We start from the raw sequence: 20188 nt of genomic DNA on the forward strand, positions 1-20188 counted from the left end.
CCTGACTTGTTGTGGCCTTTGAGGACTGGAGTAGGCCACCCTGTCCTACAACTTTGTAATGACGTATTTCTGAATCCTAATACTCTACACCACACGTGCATTGCAGGCTGCTTCATGCACTCACTATTCTCTGGCTCTCACGTGTCTGCCCCCCACCCCTTGCACAGTACAGTGTCTCTTATTCTAGTGTTTCCTTCTCCACCTTGCACCGTATTTACAGTGCTGTACTGATCACTAAGCCCCAAGCTGCAGTGTTGTGCAGAGCAGTGAAAGTGTTGGGGGAGACAGCTCCTAATAAACCAGTCCTTTGTACTGTATGGTGTGTTTCCTGCACCCTCTGCCGAACTCCTCCTTCTGTGCAGCAGCTGTCCTGGTGCTGTGTGTCCCAGTCCTATTTTACTCCAGGGGTTCCTGCAGATGAGTCTCGGTCACATCCTCGCTCGGGGAGGGAGGCGTCTCTTGGTTTTCTGCCAGGTGCAGTTTTTGTCTAAAGTTTGTGTTAAAGATACTACTACTAAAGAAAAGAGTTAATTATCCTGCAGAGCTGTGTATATGTGTAGATGCACTACAGCAGGGGTACACAATCTTTTCAGACTACGCCCCCTGCCTGCTCTCCCCCCCCCCCCCCTTACCTGGTGTCCAGCGTCTTCTGCCGTCACGACGTCATGTGATGTCGCGTTGACATCATGTGACCAAATGATGCAGCGTTACCTTGACGACACATCGCTGGAAGCTGCCGGAGATCAGGTAAGGGAAGTTACAGAGGCCTCGCGCGTGCTCCCCGGCATTTCATTTAAATGCCTTCGGGAAGAGCACGGGGCCTCTGTAACCGCCGCGCCCCCCCAGATAATCTCACGCCCCCCCAGTTTGTGCACCCCTGCACTATAGCAAGAGTTAGTTATATCAACAGACACACTATAGCACAGAGCTGTGTATATCTATAGGCACACTATAGCACATAGCTGTGTATATCTATAGGCACACGATATCAGAGCTGTTTATATCTATAGGCACACTATAGCAGAGCTGTGTATACCTATAGTCACACTATAGCACGGAGCTGTGTATATGTATAGACACTTTAGCACAGAGCTTTTTATATCACCAGACACAGACTATACTGTAGTACAGAGCTGTGTATATGTATAGACACACTATAGCACAGAACTGTGTGTATATGGGGCAATAAGGCTGCGGACACGGTGCAATGAGGCGCGCTCATGCTTGAGAGCCGTGACATCACAACTCTCTGAGCATGAGCGCTAGCCTGTCCTGCAGCAAATTGCGAGCGCAAGCGGGGAGGCATGGCACATAAGGGAGGGGGCATGTCAGTGCCGGCCGCGGGAGAGGTCTTTTTATAATAGTAGCAAATCACTCTGTTCCCATAAATGTTTTTTCCCCCATATGTATCTCACATGACATGGTGTCTATGTTTGCCCTATTGTCTGACAGTGTGTGTGTGTGTGTGTGTGTGTGTATGTATATGGTGACTGGTGCTATGTTATTCGTTGTTGAAGGGTCATGTGACCCTTCAGCGCGCTTACATATCAATTTTTCCTGTCTCCCCAAGCGCAGAACTTTGGAAAGCATACGTGCACGCGGTGTGGACATGTGCACCAATTAACATCTATTCGATCGCGCCAAGCGCGCGTCGCTGCAGCGTGACCGCAGCCTAAGAAATAAGAGACATTGTTCCTGATCTGCCTGGCAACACATGACAGAAGACATGGGATTAGATATGAAGAAAAACAGATAAAAATCTTGAGATAAACAGTCACTCTGAGACAGATATAGGGAGTGACAGTCTGAGATGCACAAAGAGAGACAGCTCAGGTGACAGTGAAAGGGTCTTAAGAGAGAGACAGTCTGACACTCACAGCGATGAAAGAGGAGGCTTGTGGGAAACTGCTAGCCAAGGAGAGAGAAAGGGAGACACATAAGCAGAAACACTTTCTCTACACACAGAGAAAGAGAGAGGAGAAGAGCGCACAGCAAGAGAGATCCAGATAGTTGCCAGGCTTTTAAAGTGCAACAGGATAACAGACAGCCGGGAGGCCCATTCCTGCAACTTTCGAGGATCCTTTGTGTATTACACACACACACACACACACACACACACACACCACACAAATGTTTCACCCTTAACAGGCCTGCCACGCAACTACATGCCATTTTGAGATAATATCTCTAATACAGTGCTTGCAATAATATTGGTCTAAGTGGCTTCCACGTTGGACACTGGGACTAATAAAATGGACAATAGCGCACAGTCCTTATTTAATGTGCATTGCATATGTATGTATATGTAGTGTGTTAAGTATAGAATGTTTTCTTTAAGAGTAAGGGCGGCCAGGTTTACCATATACATTTCAAGTTATGGTGGGTGAAAAAGGCAACAAAAAACTTCCACCGTTAGCATTAAAATGTAATGGTAAACCTTCCCAGCCTAGAAATATTGCAAAGCAAGTATAACCCAACCTCACACTGCTGATACCCATCAAGGTTGAAACATGTCTGTGAGTGGTTTGACTTGCTTTGCTAGTCCCATGCTGGGATTAAAAGCTGTGTGAACGGCGATGCATTTGCTTAAATGGGCTCCATGTGTATGGATATTCCAGGCAAATGGTGACACATTGTGTGCTCATTTGCATGTCATTTCCCAGATTTCCTTGCTGCAGTGAGAGCACTGTATGCTAGGTGATAATGGTTGAAAGGCAGGGTTGCAGACCTGGCTAAGACATATGAACGTGCTCACAAGTGATATTCTTTATTGGCTACATGCTAACGGTGGAGGTTTTTTGTTGCCTTTTTTACCCACCATAACACACACACACGCACGTATATGTAGAGACACACTATAGCACAGAGTTGTGTATTTCTATAGATACACTATAGCACAAAGCTGGGTATACCTGTATACAGCTAAGGGTGCCTCCTGAAAGGATACATTGAATTGCTCAGATCTTCCAGCTGAAAGAAAATATATGTCAAAAACTGTGAGACAGACATCATGCAGTCAATACATACACAATGTGTTTGTCTCTGTATTCATGTGTGTTATACATATGTTTCCATGATGTCCCTGTGCTCCAAGTAGGTATACAGTATGTGTTTTATATATATATATATATATATATAATATATATATAGATATATATATATATCTCATACACACACAGTGGCATATACAGTGGCAAGAACAAGTTTGTGAACCCCAATGATAATTACGGAAATTCCATTGTTTTTCCATGATAACCTTCTTCAATCAAAACCAGTATTTTTTAAAATATCCAATAGGGTTTATATTAATCAATTCCATGTGTTTGGAAACAAAATGATGTATGAATTAGACAAACAATTAGTAATTAAGAGTCAGGGTATTTCCAAAAGTAAGTGAAATCCTGGTTTTATCAGCAAAATTAAAGGTGGATAATTAGAATCAGGTGTTTAAATAATTAGTTAGATCTTCAGGTGCGAGTCTGGGAGGCCCCACCCTATATAAAGATCAGAAATTTTGTGAGTGTGATCTACGCCATACAGGTGTTTGGAAACACGTCATGCCACGATCAAAATAAATTGCTGAGGACCTCAGAAAACCGTTATTGGTGCTCATCAGTCTGTAAAGGGTTACAGAACCATGTCTAAGTATTTGGAGCTCCATCAATCCATTGTCAGACAGTCTACAAATGGAGAAAGTTCAAGACCACAGTCACTCTACCGAGGAGCGATCATCCTACCAAAATCTCTCCAAGAACAAACCGGCAAATCATCCAGGAAGTCAAAAAACACCCCAGAGTAACAGCCAAGGACCTGCAGGCCACTCTCAACTTTAGCTAATGTGAGTGTGCATGACTCAACTATCAGAAAAAGACTGAACAAGAATGGTGTTCATAGAAGGATAGCCAGGAGGAAACCACTGCTCTCTAAAAAGAACATTGCTGCCCATCTGAAGTTCGCCAAAGAGCACGCGGCTTGCAATCATTGACACAACCATGCAGTGTATCAGAAGATTCTAGAGCAGCGGTGCGCAAAGTGGGGGGCGCGACCCCCAGGGGGGGCGGGAGATTGTGCTGGGGGGGCGCGGGCTGTTGCAGAGGCCCCGCGCTCTTCCCCCAGGCATTTAAATTAAATGCCGGGGGATCGCGTGAGGCCCCTGCAACTGTTTACTTACCGGGATTCAGCCGTCTGTGTTGCGTCGCCATGGCAACGCGGCGTCAATAGACGCCGCAGCACCATGTGACCTGACGTCACACGCCCACGCAGCGTCATCTGACGCGGCTGAAGGAAGGCAGGGGGGCGCGAGAGCCGGGGGCAGAGAGACAGGGGGGCGCAGCACAAAAAGTTTGCGCTCCCCTGTTCTAGAGGAGAATGTCAGGCCATCCGTCTGTGAGCTGAGGCTGAAACGAAAGTGCGTCATGCAGCATGACAATGATCCTAAATATACAAGCATATCTACAAAAGAATGGCTGCACAAAAAGAAAATCCGCGTTTTAGAATGGCCTAGTCAAAGTTCGGACCTAAAGCCCATCGAAATGTTGTGGCAGGACCTGAAGCGAGCTGTCCGTGCAAGGCAGCCCTCAAATGTCACTGAGTTGAAGCAGTTCTGTAAATAGGAAGGGGCCAAAATTCCTCAAAACCGATGTTCGTGACTTACCCAGCAGCTACAGGAACTGCTTAGTTGAAGTCATTGCTGCTCAAGGGGGCGCCACCAGGTACTGAATAAGGCTACGGCCCACGTCCTCACTGCTGCACGGGCGCCTGGCGGCATGGCGGCGTGTGCACAGATTACAGCCACGATCGGCGGTCTAGGAGAGCGCTGGGGGCGGGGACATGACGGGACGAAGCCATGACAGGGAATATCTGCCCTTCCATTGGTCCGCGCCGACCACCTGATTGCATCGTGTTGCGGCCCTGCCAGCGTACATGTCACTGGACTTTGCGCGCCCACACACACAGCCAGTGGGGCCTGCCCCATAGGCTGCTGTACTGTGGTGTGTGGCACGCGCATCGCAGCGGCCACTGGGGACCTGGCCTAGAGGTTCACATACTTTATCACACGTGGATATTGAATATTGAACCATTTGTGGATAAATACATTTTTAAAATGTATCATGTTTTTGTGTCATTTGTTTGATCAGGTTATCTTTATCCATTATTAGGACTTAGATTAAGGTCTAATAACATTTTAGGTTTGAAATATGTGAAAATCCCATAGGGTCCACAAACTTTCTCTCGCCACTGTATATATAGCTATATATAAACACATATGTACCTGTGTCGCTCAGGTTGTATACAGGTTGTGTGTTTATTATATATTTACATATACATGTCCCTCACGTTGCTCAGCAGCTGCTCCAGGTTGCGTTCTGCGTGGGTCTCATCCTTCAGCTCTTCTGCGCACACGTCAAGACTGAAGTGTAGCCGCGCCAACTGCTCCTGCATCTCTCGCACCCGTTCCAGCTGGTCAAAGGAGCAAGCCTGCCCTGTGAGGAGAGGGGACACTCAGTGACACGGCTGTGAGGAGAGGGGACACTCAGTGACATGGCCTGTGAGGAGAGGGGACACAGTGACACGGCCTGTGAGGAGAGGGGACACAGTGACACGGCCTGTGAGGAGAGGGGACACTCAGTGACACGGCCTGTGAGGAGAGGGGACACTCAGTGACACGGCCTGTGAGGAGAGGGGACACTCAGTGACACGGCCTGTGAGGAGAGGGGACACAGTGACACGGCCTGTGAGGAGAGGGGACACTCAGTGACACGGCCTGTGAGGAGAGGGGACACTCAGTGACACGGCCTGTGAGGAGAGGGGACACTCAGTGACACGGCCTGTGAGGAGAGGGGACACTCAGTGACACGGCCTGTGAGGAGAGGGCACACTCAGTGACACGGCCTGTGAGGAGAGGGGACACTCAGTGACACGGCCTGTGAGGAGAGGGGACACTCAGTGACACGGCCTGTGAGGAGAGGGCACACTCAGTGACACGGCCTGTGAGGAGAGGGGACACTCAGTGACACGGCCTGTGAGGAGAGGGGACACTCAGTGACACGGCCTGTGAGGAGAGGGGACACTCAGTGACACGGCCTGTGAGGAGAGGGGACACTAAGTGACATGGCCTGTGAGGAGAGGGGTTTACACTCAGTGACACGGCCTGTGAGGAGAGGGGACACTAAGTGACACGGCCTGTGAGGAAATCACACACACTCTGCTCCTCCCCCACACACACGTCCTCATTCTCCCCCCCCCCCCCCCCACCCACACACAGCTCACAAACACACAGGTCCTCATTCTCCCCCCCACACACACGGCTCCACACACACACAGGTCCTCATCCCCCCCCCCCCCCATACACACACACAGGTCCTCATTCTCCCCCCACCCACACAGGTCCTCATTCTCCCCCCCCTTCCACACAGGTCCTCATTCTACCCACCCCCTCCACACACACACGTCCTCATTCTCCCCCCACATACACACACACACATCCTCATTCTCCCCCCACATACACACACACAGCTCCACACACACACACACAGGTCCTCATTCACCCCCACATACACACACACACACACACAGGTCCACACACAGGTCCTCATTCTCCCCCCACATACACACACACGGCTCCTCACACAGACACAGACACACAGCTTCTCACCAACCCAAACACACACAGCTCCTGACCCCCCCACCTCCCCCCCAGACACACATACAGGTCCTCACACACAGTTCCTCGCTCCCACACAGCTCCTCTCCCTCCACCCCCCACACAGACAGCTCCAACCCCCCCCCACACACAGTTCCTCACACCATCTGGCCCCCTACCCTCGCCCCCTACTCCTGTTACCAAACGCCTGCAGTTTTCCAGAGTGGAAGTCGTTGAGCAGACTCAGAAGTCCCCCCTCCATCTCACAAACGTGGGATACGTCCGTCAGGAAGGAGTGCTGCAGGGCGGGCCCTGGGCTCAAGCCCTCACAGGGAGTGGGGGGCTGTGCACGTTCCTTACTCACCCTGCAGGGGAAGCATGGGGTGATAATAAGAGAGGGTCTGATATCCCACACATGGTGCAGCCAACTCGGGTGCAGCAGCAGGCTGGCTCAGCCTGTGTCCGAGTATATGCAGAGATATATATATATATATACACACACACACACAGATATTATAAGTACACACAGATATTATAGATAAATATGATATATAAATGTAGCCCCTGCTACAAATATATCTATACTGTGGACAATACAGAATTAACCTGCTCCACTTATCTCATGGTGTGATACGGAATAAGAGACACTGTCCCTGATCTGTGTGGCATCACGTGACAGGAGATATGGGTTTGGATAAGAAGAAAAACTGATACAATCTGGAGACCAACAGTCAGTCTGAGAGCCACAGATAGGGAGTGACAGTCTGATAGGCACAAAGAGAGGCTGCCCAGGTTACAGTGAGAGGGGCTTAAGAGAGAGCCTGACACAGAAGTGAAAGAGGAGGCTTGTGAGAGACTGCTAGCCAAGCATAGAGAAAGTGAGAGACAGCAGCAGAAACACATCTCCTACATAGAGAAAGAGGGAGGAGAAGAGCAGAGAGATCAGAGAGATCCAGAAACGTGCCGGGCTGTTAAAGAGCAACCGGATAACAGACAGCCAGAAGACCCTTTCCTGCTTTCCTCCTTTGTGTATTACACACACCTCACAAATGTTTCACCAGTAAGAGACTTGCAATGTGACTACACACCATTTGGTGATAAGAGCTCCAAGCAATGCTGGCAATAATATTGGCCTAAGTGGCTTCCACATTGGAAACTGGGACTAATATAAAAAGGGACAATAGCGCAGCGTCCTTCTTTATTGTGCACTGCATATGTATATGTATGCTATACGCTGGAGGTTTCTTGTCGCCTTTTTCACCCACCATAACTTAAAATGTGTATGGTAAACACTACCCAGCCTTGAAAATTGCAAAGACAGTACAACCAACCTCACACTGATGAGACCCACAAGGTCGAAATAGCTGTCTGTGAGTGGTTTGACTGGCTTTGCATCGCTTCTCTGCCTTTTGGCTAAGATCAAGTGTAGTGTCTATCCTACCTGTGGCAGGAGTAGGATGGACAGTGGCACACATTTGGTCCTATGGCCTGGTCGAGAGGTAGGATGAGCCCAAGATTTTTGGAGAAGTCTCAGGGGGGGAGGGGGAGTTCTGTGTGAGGCTCACAGTAGGCAAGGTTATTCCCTAATGCAGCTACACAATGGTACGTGGAACAGTTCCCAGCATTGGTTGGCTATCACTCATGGCCCACTAAAAGTGAAATCTGTAGTTTAGAAAGCTGTAGACAATAGCCAAATCATGGGCTGTCAGCCTCAAAGAAATCCTTAACATTCATGAAATATCCCGTGTGCATCACAGAGAGAGGTTACAAACAGGTCACCACTTAGCTGGAGGGCTATATTAAATATAGGATATCATCTGACATCTATTCTGAAGAATAACGTTTAGATATTTGTAATTGTTGTAAGGAGACAGATGCAATGAGGCCAAACACTTGATGTTTCGGAGGTGACAAGGGACAGATATCCGTTTGTTGCTAAAATTTAATTTGAATTAGTATTGTTACATTCAGCAAACTCGCCTGAATCTATTGATGTGACTCGCGCCTGTCTACTGTATGTATTAGAGAAATTAAGATATGAGGTATTTTATATATTTAGTCAGACTTTTAAATTCCAAAGAAAATAGTTTTTTTTCTCTTAAGTCATAAAACTGTTAGCCGAAGCCGATTTACGATAGGGGTGGGCTTATGTTGTTCCAATGAAGAATAAATAGTACATAAGTCTCACCAAGGTAATATGAAAATCTGAATTCAAAACACGTGACTCCAGTGACCTCTGTGGGAAAGGACCTATGACATATGGTAACGTCCTGTATAGGGATTTCTGTTTATGTTTTATCCTTTTATTTTAAGAAACTGGTCTGCATTTATTATAACTGTATGTTCTGGTAATAATCTTTTTCTGTAACCTGAGCTCTGTATTTTTATATCTTTTAAAACAAAAAACTTTAATAAGTGATTCTTTGGGGTCTGAATGAACTGGTTGCACCCTCTGTATAGAGTGAAGTACATTTTCGGACACATTTTGCTACAACAGATTTTTGTATGTTACGTGCATACTTTTTTCTTTAATAAACAGGGACCGGAGACCCTGGCAGATACACATTTTATTTGGATATTTCTTGAGTGGTGTCAGCAAGTATTATGGCAACCAAGTAAAGTGTAAATACTCGGCCATGTGTATTAACCTTGGTTTCATATCTAAATCATGTGCTCACAAGTGTGCTGTTCGTGACAGATTGTATATTGGGACAGATTGAGAGGAGATATTAGTTACTTGAGGAACATTTGCGGAAGGTGAAGTGGGTCAGCTATGTATTATATACAGCTGTGTATTAACCTTTGTCCCATATGCAGATCACGTGCTCACAGTGACAATATTTATACAGTACATACACACACTTTTTTTTAAAGTTTTTTGAAAAACATAAGGGAAGGGATACAAAAATAGAGAAAAAGGGAGGGTGTTAGGTAATTTAACACCGATATAAAAAAAACCAAGGAGTCCAACAACGTCGCCAGACAATCACAACACAACAAATTACACAGAATTACCAACTCAGAGAGAGAATACAGCCCCCAATCCGCAGTGACTGAAAAATTCACCTGTTCCCACTAGAGTACCAGGGCTCCCAGACTTTTTGGAATTTTCTTGAGTTATGTCTCACATAAGCTGTTAGTCTTTCCATAGATTGCCCCTCATTTACTCTCGAGATAATCTCTCTCCTGGAGGGGGGTTGGGGTTTTTTCCAGGCCCCTGCGATTGCACGTCTTGCTGCGGTCAGGATATGTAACAATAATTTAGATTTGTTTTAGTTTAAATTATCTAGCGGCTTACCCAGGTCCATTATAATTGGGTCTAGGGGGATTCTTATCCCAATAGTCCCCTGCACCAAATTCCCCAGAATCTCTGTATTTTGGGGCAAAACCACCAGATGTGAGCCATATCTCCGACACCGCCGCAACCCCCCCAGCAGTGATTTGTGGTCTCTGAATAAATCTGCCTCAACCTCTGAGGCGTCAGGTACCACCCGAACATAACTTTATAAATATTATAAAAATAAAAAAAATCATGGGCCCATTGATCCATATACCGCAGGGACACACACACACACACACACACACACACACACATATATATATACACAGTGGTCGACAAATCACCAAAAAAATCTACTCGCCACACAAAAACATCTACTCGCCACCTAGTACCAAACGTGTGCTGCTTGGGCCAATAGGAGCTCGCCACGATGTTAAATCCACTCGCCCGGGGCGAGCAAATGTATAGGTTTGTCGAACACTGTGTATATATATATATATATATATATATATATATATATATATACATATACATACACACACACACACACACAGAGATATTAAATATATGCGCACACAGAGGGAGAAACACTGTATACACTAACACATTATACACACAGGCAAACCTTATTTATACACAGATGTGTGTGTGCCTGTATGTGTGTGTGTCTGCGTGAGTGGGGGTAGTTACCTCTTGAGCTTGGCCCTCTGTTTTGGAGAAGGGGGGTGCGGGAGCCCCAGGCTGAAGGTTGCACTCTTGATGGGGGGTGCAGGTACCTTGCGCAGTGGCCCGGGAGGGAGGGTCTGGGTCAAACACACCTTGGGGCTCCTCTTCTTCCTCTTGTCATCCATCCTCCCACCCACTATGGGCATCTGTTGGGGGGGGCAATAAGAGGGTGTGGCAAAGAGGTCAGTAGTGTGGGGGGGGGGGCTGAGGGAGACATGTGCTGCAATGCTCTATATCAGAGCTCTTAAACTAGTATGTAGAAAAACAGGAATAATCCTCCAAAGACCGATGTTCCAGAATATGCGGAAAACTATATACTTGTAACTGTAAAATCTAATCATGTCACTGTTCAAGCCAAATAAATTCTTAGAGAGTTATGAATTACCCGTGTGAAAACGGACTCACCATCAGGACGGGGGCTAAATTGCGGTAAGGGGAGGCAGAGGTGCTGGTGAACGCACTGTGAAGAACGTCCCACAGCAATCTCACCACCTCTCCGCAGCTACCCTCACCAAATCCTGGTGTCCAACTCTTAAACTAGTAGCCTGTGTGCAAAATCCAGCCCCCAAAAGGCACCTGGACTGTCTGCTCTGGCTAATTTCACTGCTGCTGCTCATGCACCAATGTGCATTTTCACATATAAACTCAATGTACAACTTAAGTGATAAAACTACTGTATATGTTATAGCTTTTAAAAATGCTACAAAATGTTGAAGTACAATAATTTGTAAGTGTATATATATATATATATATATATATATATATATATATATATATATATATATGTTGCCCCTGCTACAAATATATGTATACTGTGAACAATACAGAATTCATCTGCTCCACCTATCACATGGTGCAATAAATAATAAGAGACACTGTCCCTGATTTGCCTGGTAACAGGACAGGAGATATGGGATTGGATAAGGAGAAAACCAGATAGAATGTTGAAACAAACTGTCAGTTTGACAGACACAGAGGGAGTAGTAGTGTACCGAGTACCTGGAATTACCCGGTACCCGGCACATTTCCAGCTACCCGGACATTACCCGGACATGGCAACTGAGAAGTGGACTTGGCGCCGGGTAATGTCAGGGCAGCTGGAAATAATCTTAATACTTACCTTTCCGAAGACACCTAGGACCAGCAGCAGCAGGAGTCCTGTGGCGGTGGCAGCATCGGAGGTGTCTTCAGCCGGCGGGGGAGCTGCAGGAATCACTTCCACAGCACCAGAGCAGGTAAGCAGTGTCTGTGTGAGCCGCCGGGGAACCACGTGACCGGAGCAGGAGACGGAGCGTTCCTATTGGACAGCCGGTTGAAGACACCTCCGATGCTGCCACCGCCACAGGACTGCTGCTGCTGGTCCTAGATGTCGCCGCCACCCTGCAGGTAAGTGCCAAACCAGGTACCCAACCGGGTAGAACCTTTAATTTTGGCCGGGTACCCGTTACCCGTTTTTTTTTTATAATTGAGGACCCGGTCCAACACTAAGAGGGAGTCCAACTGCCATTCTGAGACAGAGACACAGACGTAGTCTGAGAGGCACATCACATAGGGAGACAACCCAGGTGACAGTGAGAGGTGCTTAAGAGAGACAGCCTGACACTCAGATGATGAAAGAGGAGGCTTGTAGGAGACTGCTAGCCAAGGAAAGAGAGAGAGAGACAGCAGCAGAAACACATCTCCTACACACAAAGAGACCTGTGTGTATGAGGAGAAGAGTCCAAAAAGAAGAGAGATCCAGATACTTGCTGGGCTGTTAAGATGTGACAGCCGGGAGGCCTTTTTCCTGCAACTTGAGTATCCTTTACAAATTACCCACGCACCTTACAAATGTTTAACCCTTAACAGATTGATATAGTGGAACCAAACGTTTGTGACCAGTGCTACAAAGTTGGAACCGGAATAAAGAGAAAATATTTCCTAAGGTACTTAATTCACATATATAACAGTTGTAATGAGGGCACAAATGTGGGATCCGGGTGCAGATATATAAATGATTAACATATAAAATAAATGTAATTCCCTTTAGGTAGAAAACAACATGTTAATAGGTTACCTCCACTGGAACCAAGTGATAACAGTTCAGAAAGTGGTAATAAAGTCCACGGGGGAGGAAGGAACGGATGGGAAAGTTTTTTTGGGGGGTAATCTCCCGCTGGGACCAAGATTGAAGAAACACCCCCTACTCCCTCCATATATTCTCCTGTGCCCGGATAGTATCCTCTTCAAGGAATATGTAAGGACATCCACAATCAAATAACCGTATCCTGAAAGGGTAGTTCCTGCTTCAGCAGAGAAAAACCATTACTCACAGTACCTGTCCCATCTGAACTCTGTGGGCGTGTTTCTCCAGTCGAGTAAATGAAGAGGATCCAACTGCACTGCAGGTAAGGGGAAAGCACTGCTTTATCTTTGATAACGCGCCTTGTGCGTGAAACGCGTCAGAGTAGCTTGCACATTTTCGGCTGCCATGCTCTGTGTTGTCGGTAAATAAATCTGTTTTTCACCAGCAAGTTAGTTTTTGGACCCCATTTTTTCGCTAAGGAGCAGTGCGTTCCACTTACCTGCGGCGCAGTTGGGTTTTCTTCATTAAACCTTAATAGGCCTGCAACGTGACTACACGACAATATGTGAGATAAGAGCTCCAACGCAGTGCTGGCAATAATATTACCCCAAAGGGCTTCTACATCGGACATTGAGACTAGATTAAGGGACAATAGCGCAGTGTCCTAATTTATTGTTTTATATATTGTGAAACAAATCACTTTCTCTAGGTGCTGGAATAGGGCAGCTATGGGACGTTCCAGCGTAGAGAGAGTTAATTTCCCTAGAGAAGCCAGCAGCAGCTGCAAATGAATTAGGCAGGCTGAACTCCTGATTGCTCATGGAGTTTTAAAAGTCAGGAAGTGACTACACACTGGGAGAGACTGCTGTTCCCAGAGAAGGGGCACAGAGAAGAGTTCTCCCCAGCTATGTGAAGCTGACACAGTCCCCTAGGCTCGCTGGAAGGCGGTCGCGGAGCCTGCTGGGACTGCCTGGGTTGTTAATCCCAGAAAGAAGGACAGATGCAAGACCATGCTGAAGCATGGAATATCCGGTCCATAGTAATAGAATTACAGAGGAGAAATTCTCTGAGCTCTCGTGGGGCTGAGTTCTCCTAGGAAGGAAGGACGCGAGACTGTGGACGCGACTCGGGGATGTCTGCTCCATAACCTTGGAGTAACAGATAAAAGAAACACTATATTGCTGTATGCAGAGACTGTTTATGTTTAGATATAATAGAACCTGTTTTGGGGTGGTAACCAGCTTAGCTTAGCTGTCCATCCAGTTAATAAGGGCTGAAGCTGCATGTATAGTTAGTCTCCTAAGAGGAGTAGGAGTTTTTTTTATGATTTGTTTTGCCTTAAAGGGACGGTGGGCATGTTAGTGTATTATTTAACCCTGTACATAAACCCCATATACATAGAGAGACTATGTTTCCTGTCTTAATCTGGGACATAAGATCCTATGCTGTGATGGAGACCTCACAAAATATATATATATATATATATATATCTTTTTCTTTAAGAGTATCGGGCTAAGGATTGCCCAGAGGTCATAAATCACCAGTAAATATATACACGTCTCAACTGGTTTAATTCATGGGGTCCAATTATGGTGTACAGGCATACCCCGCATTAACGTACGCAATGGGACCGGAGCATGTATGTAAAGCGAAAATGTACTTAAAGTGAAGCACTCCCTTTTTCCACTTATCGATGCATGTACTGTACTGCAATCATCATATATGTGCATAACTGATGTAAATAACGCATGTGTAACAGGCTCTACAGTCTCCCCGCTTGCGCACAGCTTCGGTACAGGTAGGGAGCCGGTATTGCTGTTCAGGACGTGCTGACAGGCGCATGCGTGAGCTGCCGTTTGCCTATTGGGCGATATGTACTTACTTGCGAGTGTACTTAAAGTGAGTGTACTTAAAGTGGGGTATGCCTGTACTAAGGGAGGAAGGACTCAGGCCCCGCCACAGCACATATAGACTGTGGAAATAGAGGGGTTACAGATATATATTGTTCTATGTGTTTTAGATATATGTTTCTCTGCATGGTATAGATATATATTGCTCTGCATATAAATGCAGCTACACCTCAATTAAGAGAACCTGTAATCAGAATGTTTTTTTGTCAGGTAATAAGTTTGTATGTTTAATTTATCAAAAAAAGGCCTCACTATTAAATAAAATATCACTACATGAAATCTGCCCTTGTTTGTTGGCTCCATGATTTCGCTCTGTGTGCCGCAATGTCCAGTGTTCTGCGTCTCTCTGCTGTCCAACTGTCACCTCCTGTGATGCCATTTCTGCCTGTGACGGGGACCATTTGATGAGAGTAGAAGAGGGTGGCTGAAAAAGAGTGTGATTTTAATATAAAGTTTCCGTTTCAGATTGAGTTTCTGTAGCCATGATGTAACCACGTTGCTACGAATCTCTCTATTGCTGGATTAGGCTGCACTTATGGTGCCGGCGACAGTGACGTCGCGTCAAAACAAATGCATTGCCGCCGCCGCGCGTTCTTATATAAAGCGCGGCGCAGCGGCTTGGTCGCGATCGCTGGAAGTCAATTGAATTTGATTTTTCCAGCGACCGTAGCCTGACGTCGCGTTGCCGTCACTATAAGCGTAGCCTTATTCAGTCACATAGTATCTTCCTGACATACTGTATAGCCAGTTATGTGAAATTAAACTGATGTTTAGGATACCTGCAACTTCCTGCACCATAAATTACATCATTAAAGTGTTGTCAGGTTGTGCACGTTACAAATCTATAATTTATTATATACTAGCTGAGAGACCCGGCGTTGCCCGGGATGTAATTTTGGGGGGGCGGACGACAGGGTTGGGCTTCCCCCGGGTGACTGGGTGACTGACTGAATGGGTGGGTGACTGGGTGACTGACTGAATGGGTGGGTGACTGAATGGGTGGGTGACTGGGTGACTGACTGAATGGGTGGGTGACTGAGTGGGTGAGTAGGTGGGTGACTGAGTGGGTGGGTGACTGAGTGAGTGGGTGACTGGGTGAAAGTGGGTGAGTGGGTGAAAGTGACTGGGTGGGTGTGTGGGTGACTGGGTGTGTGGGTGACTGAGTGAGTGGGTGGGTGACTGAGTGAGTGGGTGGGTGACTAAGTGAGTGGGTGGGTGACTAAGTGAGTGGGTGGGTGACTGAGTGAGTGGGTGGGTGGGTGGGTGACTGAGTGAGTGGGTGGGTGGGTGGGTGACTGAGTGAGTGGGTGACTGAGTGAGTTGGGTGACTGAGTGGGTGGGTGGGTGACTGAGTGAGTGGGTGGGTGACTGGGTGAAAGTGGGTGACTGGGTGAAAGTGGGTGACTGGGTGTGTGGGTGACTGGGTGAGACAGTGCGTGGGTGGGAGACGGTGGGTGACTTACCTTGACCTTGTGGCATCTGGCTGGGGCAGGAGGTGAGTTCGGGAAGCTGTCAGGGGGGCAAGAGTGGCAGGAGGCCCGCGCCGCGCTTACCCTCCGTCTGGGAGCCAGTGCACGTGAGGCCCGCGCCGCGCTTCCCCTCCGTCCGGGAGCCGGCGCACGTGAGGGGGAGTGCAGGAGGCCCGGGCCGCGCTTCCCCTCCATTCCTCGTTGTGAGCGAGGGGGGAGGAGCCTGGAGTTTGCTGCTGAGCAGGAGGGCCGCGCTTCCCCTCTCCGGGAGCCGGCGCACGTGAGGGGGAGTCCAGGAGGCCCGGGCTGCGCCGCGCTTTTCCTCGTTGTGAGCGAGAGGGGAGGAGCCTGGAGTTTGCTGCTGAGCAGGAGGGCCGCGCTTCCCCTCTCCGGGAGCGGCGCACAGTGAGGGTGATGGTGCGGCTGGGGATGTTGCGGAGCGTGGGGATTTGGGTGAGGTGGGGAGGGGGGAGAGAGTGAGGGACACCGGGAGAGGAGGGGGGGGGGTGTGGAAGGTGAGCTGCGGTCCAACTGACGGGGGAGAGTGAGGCCAAGCAACAGAGTGTGTGTGTGTGTGTCGTCACTCCGCCTCAGGCCAATGAGAGGTGTGGGGGCGGGCGGCCCAAGGGACCAATGAGATTTCCCCTAGGGACACAGGAAGATGCAGACAGGCATACAGTGCTTTCACAAATATATAATAAGATTAAAGATTAATACAGGATCTTTGTTAGAGAGCACAACCTGACTTGTTGTTTGCCTGCTGAACTTTGGACAGTTTTGAACCTACTGGTTACTTTCACCTCCCATTGTTTCCTTTTGTTTGTTTGCATATATTACACCTTATTCTTTTTGATCAGTGCCTGGTCTGATTCTATTTATCATTAAAGTGGCAACACGAAAACCCCCTGTACTACTGCGTTGCCCCTCTTCCCTGTCTGATACCAAGTAGCCCTTGTATCTCTCATACTCTCAGTGGTCTTTGTAATGTAAGTAGGACAGATTGCTTCTGTGCCAGTAATGAGCAGCACAAATAACTTGGCTCTGTGTCTGATGCGAGTGTGACAGTGTGTCAGTGTAATGAAAAAGTAGTGGCACTGTGCTTCATCTCAAAACAGCAAAATCCTTTTACACTTGGTGACAAAGCTGCCTTGTAAGGACACACATAATGTAGGCTTTCTGTAGCTATCTGGTAGATCACAGATCCTGGCACCCAGAGGTCCTTTTTTCCCATGCCAGGTAAATGTTGGTTTCCTAAGGCAGGGGTGCGCAAATTTTTGCCTGCCCTCCCCTTATCTCCGGCATCAAATAACGCCGCAGAGTTGTGATGTCGCGTTGCCATGGCGACATGTCGCCCGAAGCAATCGGAGGTAAGGGAACTTACAGAGGCCTCGTGCATTTAATTTAAATGCTTGGGGGAAGAGCAGGGGGCCTCTGTAAGTGCCGTACGGCCCCCGCTCCCCTCCCGCCCCCAGAAAGTCTTGCGCCCCCCAGTTTGCGCACCCCTCTTCTAAGGGATAATCGGGCTGAATGTGGAGCCCGATCGAAACAGTAGTTAGTGGAGAGCATCACACTTGCATTTTCGTCATTGGTAGGCAGTCACGGACATATCACAGGACTGCAAGTTCCACAAGTCTGGTGGCAATCGGGTGCCGTTGGACTTCCGAACCTCACAGCTCTGGTCTTCATATATACAAAGCTTTCCAAACCTCTCAGTATTTTGTCTTCACGTGTTCAGGGCTTTCGAAACCTCACAGGTCTCTTCTTCATGTGTACACAGCTTTTTAAACCTCAAAAGGTCTCTTTTTCATTGGGTGCAGTTAGACTTCCGGCCCACTACAGGTTAATTAATCAACATTGGAGTTCTTTATAGATTAAATTATTGTGTACAAAGCTTTCCAGGTTACTTTGTCACGTGTAAGAGACCTGTGAGGTTTAAAAAATGTTGTCCTATCATTTCAACTCTTGTATTGGCAGCAGCCCATCAAATGTATCACAACCTGCAATGAACCTACAAGTTTCCAGCACAAACAAACACAGCTATTAAACCTACACAGCTGTTATAAGAACACAAAGGGAAGGAGATTGTTTTGCTATGAAAAGAAGTAGGTGTTTAGGTTGAATAAATATGGATACCCTCCTGTATGTGCCCCAGGGAAGAGATACACAGGGAGAGAAAGATGTTCTTGTACATGGAGAGGGAGAGACAAAATAACAGAAAGATGGATGCAGATATTTTGGATTTAGACAGATACAAAGACAGAGGAGAGAAAAAGATTCAGAGCGAGAAACCGACAAAAGCCCCATTGTCCGTATGGTGGGATAAATGAATGGGACGTCTCCGTCACCGGGAAGCAGCATTACAGCTTATTAAATAGGAATGGAGAGAGGAAGGAGGGAGACAGAGATACGCAGGGACAAAGATGTCCCTGAATTGACTGACCTGACGCCCTGCTGTAGGAGGTTGGTTGGGGGCAGCAGACTGTCCCCCTCCTGTCACACTGTTCCCTCCTCTGTGTCACACCGCCCCCTCCCTTTTCAGGATGGACCCGGAGTTTAGCACCCCCTTCCTATCATATATTTTATCTCTAACAAATTTAACTAACCCTCCCCTCCTCCCTGATGCATCTGGCACTTCAATCTATCACAATACTCCCAATCCCTTTCTCCTCTATCTCACCCCCCCATCTCTCAGATGGATTAATCCCTCACTCTCTGTATCAAATAGATCCTCCCCCTGTCAGATAGATCCAGTCCTCCCCCTCCCTCTGTTTAGGTGCTGATGCGCCATCTATTTCAGGATCTGCATGTGCAGTATTTTCATTTAAAGGGCTATGGTCCCTTCCAAGCCTTTCCTTTCTCAGGGCCCCTAATTAACCACTCACCCCAGGAAGGTGGGGGTAAATGCTCAGCCAATCCTGGTTTTATACATCAGGAGTTGGGAGGAGCAGCCTTACAACACTGACCTCTAAAAGGATATAGAATCTTACACTGGGCCAACATACAGTTTATATTCAGTTGTGGTCTATGGCCCAAATCCACAAAAGGGTGCTAAGCTTTAGCACATCTCAGCTCCCATAGGCCGATGAGCTTCCAAAAGAATTCACTCCTACATCCCAAATGAAATGGTTCCAATGTATAATTTGCATGTTGGCTGAGAGACTTGGATCTTATTCTGTATACTGCACGGAAAGTCCCATTGAAGTGCAATATATCGCAGCTCGCAGAATAAATCCTGTGAGTTTAATTTACAAATAATGAATACGCATATTGTGTACTTCTACTTCCCTATCATAAACAGGATATTTCTCAAAACCTCCCCACGGGCACATTTATTGCCCAACACAGGGTTTTGTTTTGTTTTTCAAACGGGTGCTCTGTTTAGGAGATAGAAGTGTTTGAAATACCAAGTATCCAGGGAGTTAAAATGAATCTCTCCCCAGAGCCCATTAGTCTAAAGATTTCCATGGTAACCTCAGAAGCTAGAGATAAACAAAATAATATTTAACACTAGTAAAGCAGATTTTTTTTTAATGTAAGAATGGCATGCTCAGGGAGCAGGATACTAACATTATGTATGTCTTTATTTATATAGCGCCATTAATGTACATAGCGCTTCCCAGCAGTAATACACGTGACAATCATAAATAACAGATCATGGGAATAAGTGCTTCAGACATAAAAGTAACATTTAGGAAAAGGAGTCCCTGCTCCAAGGAGCTTAAACTCTAGTTGGTAGGTAGGAAGAACGTACAGAGACAGTAGGAGGGCATTCTGGTAAGTGCGTCTGCAGGGGGCCAAGCTTTATGTATCATCTGTGTAGTATTATCCACGGTGTTACTCATGCTTCTTTAAGCAAGTGTGTTTTAAGGTGGGTCTTAAAGGTGGATAGAGAGGGTGCTAGTCGGGTATTGAGGGTAAGGGCATTCTAGAGGTGTGGGGCAGTCAGTGAGAAGGGTTTAAGGTGGGAGAGGGCTTTAGATACAAAGGGGGTAGAGAGAAGACATCCTTGAGCATAATGCAAGTCGGGATGGTGCACAGCGAGAAATTAGGGCTGAGATGTAAGGAGGGGCAAAAGAGTGTAAAGCTTTAAAAGTG

The 20188-nt window shown here is 47.1% G+C and overlaps 1 protein-coding gene across 3 annotated transcripts; it reads right to left on the reverse strand.

The window, feature by feature from the left end:
• Position 1: 1 nt before the first annotated feature.
• Positions 2-18922, reverse strand: CCDC28B (coiled-coil domain containing 28B). Of its 3 annotated transcripts, none has more exons than XM_075604665.1 (6): positions 18534-18922; positions 10614-10795; positions 6845-7008; positions 5338-5483; positions 2948-2970; positions 2-487 (listed from the first exon to the last, which is right to left on the reverse strand). In XM_075604665.1, the coding sequence occupies exons 2-6, from the start codon at positions 10793-10795 to the stop codon at positions 397-399; spliced, it is 606 nt and encodes a 201-aa protein (XP_075460780.1). In that variant the 5' UTR covers positions 18534-18922; the 3' UTR covers positions 2-396. The 3 variants fall into 3 exon arrangements, 2 of the variants coding, with proteins under 2 accessions (XP_075460780.1, XP_075460779.1); XM_075604664.1 differs by lacking the exon at positions 18534-18922 and adding an exon at positions 14877-14988; XR_012802198.1 differs by lacking the exons at positions 2-487; positions 18534-18922 and adding an exon at positions 14877-15007 and having other exon boundaries at positions 6823-7008.
• Positions 18923-20188: the final 1266 nt, after the last annotated feature.

The sequence above is a fragment of the Ascaphus truei genome, chromosome 6 (genome assembly GCF_040206685.1).
Source record: "Ascaphus truei isolate aAscTru1 chromosome 6, aAscTru1.hap1, whole genome shotgun sequence".
NCBI classification, from domain to species: Eukaryota; Metazoa; Chordata; class Amphibia; order Anura; family Ascaphidae; genus Ascaphus; species Ascaphus truei.

Excerpts from the sequence above, each read along its gene's own strand:
- CCDC28B (XM_075604664.1), bottom strand. The coding sequence starts at position 14,927 with ATGGAGCCAACAAACAAGGGCAGATTTCATGTAGTGATATTTTATTTA. Across the intron at positions 10,796-14,876 it reads TAGTGATATTTTATTTAATA|ATGCCCATAGTGGGTGGGAG; the intron begins GTGAGGCCTTTT and ends CCCCCCCAACAG. Across the intron at positions 5,484-6,844 it reads TGGAAAACTGCAGGCGTTTG|GGCAGGCTTGCTCCTTTGAC; the intron begins GTAACAGGAGTA and ends CTCTCCTCACAG.